This window comes from Colobus angolensis, unplaced genomic scaffold (genome assembly GCF_000951035.1).
Source record: "Colobus angolensis palliatus isolate OR3802 unplaced genomic scaffold, Cang.pa_1.0 Scaffold561, whole genome shotgun sequence".
In the NCBI taxonomy this organism is placed as follows: Eukaryota; Metazoa; Chordata; class Mammalia; order Primates; family Cercopithecidae; genus Colobus; species Colobus angolensis.
This window is the reverse complement of record NW_012119166.1, coordinates 38,324-45,094: the sequence shown is the minus strand read 5'-3', so window position 1 is coordinate 45,094 and position 6,771 is coordinate 38,324. Positions and strand designations below refer to the sequence as shown.

At 39.0% G+C, this 6,771-nt stretch overlaps 1 protein-coding gene across 1 annotated transcript in view; it reads left to right on the top strand.

Annotated features, from left to right (window-relative positions):
• Nucleotides 1-6,771, top strand: part of SHCBP1 (SHC SH2-domain binding protein 1) — a 49,712-nt gene that overhangs the window by 11,029 nt on the left and 31,912 nt on the right. The window contains exons 5-8 of the mRNA XM_011961654.1: nt 1,046-1,138; nt 4,950-5,183; nt 5,264-5,432; nt 5,749-5,869. Of these exons, the coding sequence (XP_011817044.1) occupies nt 1,046-1,138; nt 4,950-5,183; nt 5,264-5,432; nt 5,749-5,869 (617 nt within the window). The remainder of the gene's footprint in view (nt 1-1,045; nt 1,139-4,949; nt 5,184-5,263; nt 5,433-5,748; nt 5,870-6,771) is intronic.

The window sequence follows — 6,771 nt, the reverse complement described above, 5'->3', positions numbered from 1 at the left end:
AAAAAAAAAGAAGAGTATGGATGCTGGTTCCCCTGCACCTTCCCCATCCCCACCAGATTCTGATTGATTGGTCTGGGAGAGTGAACTAATTGTTTTTGTTTTTAAATTTATTTATTTATTTTGAGAAAGAATCTCACTCTGTTGCCCAGGCTGGAGTGCAGTGGTGCAATCTGAGTTCACTGCAGCCTCGGCCTCCCAGTTCAGGCGATTCTTGTGCCTCAGCTTCTTGAGTAGCTGGAATTACAGGGGAATCAATTTTTAAAAGTGTCCCAGGGGACTCCAGTGTACAATGAGGGTTGAGAACCACTGCCTTATGATTATGTCCTTACGTGATCTTATACATTGCTTTAACACCGTCAATGTGTTGACAGCTGCCAGGTTTATGTCTCCAGCCCAGACCTTTCCCTGGAGCTTTGGGCTGTATATTCCTCTGTTATTTTCAACCCCAAACCTGTTTCTCTCTCAGTGTTTTTTGTCTCAGCAAATGGCACTACCATCCATTCAGGTACTGGTGGTCAATAAATAATTCTTCCAATAAAAAGAAAGTCCTGGCCAGGTGCAGTGGCTCACGCCTGTAATCCTAGCACTTTGGGAGTCCGAGGTGGGTGAATCACGAGGTCAGGAGTTTGAGACCAGCCTGGCCCATATGGTGAAACCCCATCTCTACTAAAAATACAAAAAATTAGCTGGGCGTGTTGGTGGGTGCCATCTCAGCTATTCAGGAGGCTGAGGCAGGAGAATCACTTAAACCCAGGAGGTGGAGGTTGCAGTGAGCCAAGATCACACCATTGCACTCCAGCCCCGGAGACAGAGTGAGACTCCGTCTCAAAAAAAAAGTCCTAACAAAACCAATGTGGAGAAACTTCTCTTCTTTAACGATCCAAAAAAGGTCTCTATGTTATGTGACTCATGATTATCAACCATAGCAAATATGCAGCATTCTCCTATGAGAATTGTTTTGATTTACTCTTTAGCTCTCACCCCTCCAAAATCTTAATGTTTTGAGCCAGTGATAGAATTTGAATGATACTAAGTTCCATTTCAGATTTTTCTACCAAAACATTTGGAGGAGTTGGGATGAAGAAGAGGAGGATGAATACGATTATTTTGTCAGATGTGTTGAACCTCGATTAAGATTGTAAGTATTTATTGCTGACCTTGTTGTACATATTGGAAAAATGGTTACCCATGGTTTAATTTTGCCTGTGTGAGATACACACACGCTTTCTCTCTCTCTCTCTCTCTCTCTCTCTATTTTCTTTCCAGGAGCTCATAGACAGAAATAAACTGATGTACAAATTGTACTACCCCTTGACAAGTCATTAAGTGAAACTTGTACAAGTGCAGAGAAACCTACTTTCAGTGTTTATAAATTGAGTCAAAAAGCAGGAAGTTCAAGAACATCTAAATAGTAGCTCACTGTTTTGTTAATTTGAATAAAATTCAATTGAACTAGTGGGTTAAGAAGCCCTTTGTTAAATTCAATTGTTTGAAAAACAGTGACATTATTTGAATTATATAAGACTTTTTGGCTTTAATTTTGTAAATAATACTTTAAAGGTATATGGCTTTACTCTAAGTTTCTGTAGTGAAACACAGCAGGCTGAACTAACAGATCTACCTTAAGATATTTTGTCAGCCTCCTGCCTTAAATCTTCATGACCTTATTAAATGTGGCATTTATCTTCCCACTAGATGGTGCTTTAAGACCAGTATTTTTTTCTTGTATTCAATAGCAGTAACTTCATAGGCAGTGCTGCAATAAGAATGAAATTATAACTTGCACTCCAAAAAAATAATTGTAGAAGGTAATTTTTTTCCCTGGGTAAAAGATGATTTTTTTCCCTGTTTGAAAGATGGTTTTTTTTTCCCCCTGTATGAAAGACAAGATGAGAATATAAGGCAGTAGGCCTTTACATTTTTATGGAGCTCAAGTTGATTTAGTGAGTTTCTCTTGGCTTAAATAGTAAATAATAATAAAATAAAAAATGTGTGAGGCCTGGCATGGTGACTGTAATCCCAGTAATTTGGGAGGCTGAAGGAGGAAGACAACTTTTTTGAGACAAGCTCTCACTCTGTTGCCCAGGCTGGAGTGCAGCGGTATGATCTCCCTCACTGCAGCCTCAACCTCCTGGGCTCCAGTGTCCCTCCCACCTCAGCCTCCTGACTAGCTGTAAATACAGGTGCACGCCACCACACTGAGCTAATTTTTGTATTTTTAGTAGAGACGGGGTTTCACCATGTTGGCCAGGCTGGTCTCGAACTCCTGACCTCAAGTGATTTGCCCACCTCTGCCTCCCAAAATGCTGAGATTACAGGCCTGTGCCATTGTGCCCAGCCCGGGAAGACCTCTTGACCCTAGGAGTTTGAGACCAGCCTGGGCAACATAGTGAGACCCCACCTTTACAAACCTAAAACAAAAAATTAGCTGGGTGTGATAGGGCATGTCTATAGTCCCAGCTGCTGGGGAGGCTGAGGCAGGAAGATCACTTGAGTCCAGGAGTTTGAAGCTGCAATGAGCTGTGATTGAACCACTGCACTCCAGCCTAGGTGACAGGGCAAGACCTTGTCTCAAAAAAAAAAAAAAAAAGTTTGAAAGTCTGATTAATAGTTCTACCTGGCTTAGAATTATGTATGTCTGATTTTAGTTCTTCATAAATGGGCTATGATTTCTATTTAGGCTTTCCAGTTTTTCCGTTGTGCATTTCCTATTTTTCCATAGCATATTCAATAAAATCCCAAAATTTCAATAAGCTTGAGTATTTTCTAGGTTTGATACCCTTGCTCTTGAAAAGAAATGATTGATTTTGATTAATGTGAAATATAAGGGAACATAACATATATCGGACAAATTCAATCTTTACTTAGAAAAAAGTTGTATGCTGATTTGATAGCCTTGCATGTGCTAACGACAAGCAATGACTTACATGCTTAGCTTGTACATCACTGGCAGATAGGAAGGCATAAGGGAGGAATCGTGTGTGGTTATGCAGAAGACATGGTGGTACTTGATGGAGAGACCGGAATGTTATCAAATGTGGGCAGACTTAGAAAAGGTCTCTGGGCTAAGATAGGAGTGGGGCTATCAATAGGCAAAATCAAACCAGACTGTCTGGATTTTGTACTGTTCAGTAAATTTTTCCTTTCTACTTCAAAACACACTGCTTATACGTGACTAAAGGAGGTCTGAAAAAAACCAACACTGCTTCAGAACTTTGGGGTCTGAGACACAAATGTTAGTTCATTGCTTCTAGACTATGAGGTATCAATATAATGAAAAGAAATAAGCTAACGGGCATGGATACTGGAAATGCTAAGAAACTTATTTTAAAATTTGAGTCTTAATCTTTACAACTTAGTAGAACATGATTTCATCCTCAATTTCTTTTTTTTATTTTTAAAATTTAAAAATTTTTTTGTTTTTCCCTTTTTTTTCACAGCTGTTCATTCAGTTTCTTTTGGATTAACCAAAGTAGACAAAATCCTTGCTTTTCAAGCTTCACCTAATTCACTTACTTGAAAAGCGGGAAAAGTTTCTTTTTTATTCATTTAAAATGTGTAAGTGTTCATAGTATTATCTAAATTTGTTTAAGATATGGTTCTATCTTGCTTTTGTTTTTCCCTATCTTATTTAAAGCGTGACTAAATTAAAAAAAAAATCATTTAAGGCAATTGTGCTCACTCTTGGCTACACATTAGCATCCCCAGGGAACTTAAAAAAATACCCCTCTATGTCCAGAGACTCATTTAATTGGTCTGGATGGGGCCCTGAGCATCTGTTTGTTTGTTTGTTTGTTTGTTTTTTGAGACAGGGTCTTGCTCTGTTGCCCAGGCTGGAGTACGGAGTACAGTAGCATAATTAAATCTCACAGCAGCCTTGGCCCCTGGGGCTCAAGCCATCCTCCCACCTCAGCCTCCCAAGTAGCTGAGACTACAAATGCATGCCACCACGCCAGGCTCATTTTTGTATTTTTGTAGTGACAGGGTTTTGCCATGTTGCCCAGGCTGGCCTCAAACTCCTGGGCTCAAGTGATCTGCCTGCCTTGGCCTCCCAAAGTGCTGGGATTACAGGTTTGAGCCACTGTGCCCAGCCTCTTTTACTTTATTTTTAAACCCATTAATTTTATATTGTTAACTTGATTGTGCATTTACAAATTATTTTATTGCATCTAGAAATACTCTGTGTTCTGTTTTTATATTTGAGAACGTTTATAAATTAATACATTTGAAGTGCCAGTATGGTTGTCCAGTACAAGGTTATTTTGTTTCAGTCACTCTCTAGTTTAGTAATGGCACCTTTTTCTCCCCCTCAGAATCTCAAGGGCTTAGTTTTTGAAATTTCTTTAATAATCTTCCTTAGGGAATATTCAGCATAATTTTGTGCCATAGTGCTTTAAATGGAAGGAGGGACTAGATTATTTGAGTAATTTCTACTTTTTGATCCTATAAATATGGTAACCTTTAACAAATTTTTAAAGTCATATTCAGATCCATGAAAAATATAGTAATCTTAAACATTGTTGTGAAACAATTTGAGATACTGCTCTCCCTACCCCCACTCCCAAATTACCCCCGCCACCTTCTTATTAAACTTTTGAATCTAATATATGAGAAGAAAATAATTTCTTATTAAATAATAATTACAAATTGTGCAACATGAACTTTCAGTGTTTCTAAGGCACAAATACTTGGATCCAAGAAAAAAAAGTAAACAACTCCTCAAGCGAAGAAAAATTAGTGACCTTAAGGAAGCGGTGCTTTAAACTTCCAACAACTTCCACTTATTATTATTATTATTACAGTGCTATTCAGAAAGACTTAACATGCACCTGAGTTATATATTATAAAACACTTTTCTTACTGGGTCTTGGAGTGCTAAGTGGGCTGTTTTAATGATGGGAAAATGTGCCTGAAAGGCAGCGGATTTCAATTTGCTTTTAAACTTTCAGGCATTATGACATTCTTGAAGACCGAGTTCCATCAGGACTTATTGTTGACTACCGCAATCTGTTGTCTCAATGTGAGGAGAGTTACAGGAAATTTTTAAATCTGAGAAGCAGTTTGTCAAATTGTAACTCTGATTCCGAGCAGGAAAATATCTCCATGGTGGAAGGGTTAAAATTGTATTCGGAGATGGAACAGTTGAAACAAAAGCTAAAACTCATTGAGAATCCTTTGTTGAGGTATGTGTGTCTTTGTAATTCTTAGTTGGCATCTTTTCTTACTCGCTGTCTTATTGATAGGCCTGTTTTGTTTCTTTAAGGTATGTGTTTGGTTATCAGAAGAATTCTAATATCCAAGCAAAGGGTGTCCGTCCCAGCGGTCAGAAGGTCACTCACGTGGTCTCCTCCACCATGATGGCTGGTCTCCTGCGGTCCCTGCTCACAGACAGGCTTTGTCAGGAGCCTGGTGAGGAAGAAAGAGAAATTCAGGTAAACGGAGAGTTTCTCACTTCAGGTGGCTTTTTTCCCTTCTGATTCACCACAGGTTTTCACAAATCCCACAAAGTATTTACAGGAGCTTTCCCGAGATGGTTTTCTGTGCAATGGGAAGTAGTCAGAGCCCTGCCTTTCGTCAGCAGTAGTCACTTACCAGGCATGTGTTAGGTCAGTGCATTATCAAAGGAGATGCTTCAATATGCAGTTTTTGGCTTCCATGTTCAAAGTAAGACATGAAGGTACCTAGAGTAATACTCAAATTACTTTTTTGGGAGTGTATATTTACAAATGTGTTCTTACTGTTTTCTAGTTCCATAGTGATCCACTGTCTGCTATAAATGCCTGCTTCGAAGGTGACACTGTTATTGTTTGTCCTGGCCATTATGTGGTACATGGCACATTCTCCATTGCTGACTCCATTGAGTTGGAAGGTGAGTATGGAAGACACACAGCTAAACTCTCACACCTGATATGTTTAAGTAAACAATAGATCATCGATCTTGTTGAAACTTCAAGAATGTGATTTGAACCTGTTTGATTTCTAGTGAGCTGCCTTGAAGCATTAAGGACATGGAAAGCTTAAAAGAGGTTGACCCAGTGTTTCAGCAACTTGAGTTGTGGTTCTTTGTAGCAGTGTGTATGTTGGGGAGATGTTCACAGGCTCATATAGAAAAAAGACCATTAGGAAGAAACATACTTTCCCAGATTGTAGGTGGTTTATGGAAAGGAAATCTAATCTCTAGAATTAAAAAAAGATACCTAGCAATATTTAAAAAAATTTTAATATTTTAAAAATTTGTTGCTTGCTCTTATCTCATAGATGTTGCAGATATGTTAGTGCATGGCTTTTTGTTTTTTGTTTTACACTTAGCTTATTTTTGTGAGAGGTATAACGAAGGGCATTTAACTTGAAATTGGTACCAGTTATCTTAGTTCTCTAAATGCTTGCTGAATGTCACAAATGCTACACTTTGTGTCTTGACAAAAGTATACTTGAGAAAAGATTAATGTTGAAAGATTCTATTAAAAATAACTTTTTGGGCCGGGTGCGGTGGCTCATGCCTGAAATCCCAGCACTTTGGGAGACCGAGGTGAGTAGAACACTTGAGGCCAGGAGTTTGAGACCAGTCTGGCTAACACGGTGAAACCCTGTTGGTACTAAAAATACAAAAATTAGCTGGGCATATTGTTGCACCCTGTAATCCCAGCTACTCGGGAGGCTGAGGCAGAAGAATCGCTTGAACCTGGGAGGTGGAGGTTGCAATGAGCCAAGATCATACTACTATGCTTCAGCCTGGGTTTCAGAGCAAGACTCCGTCTCAAAAAAAAAAAA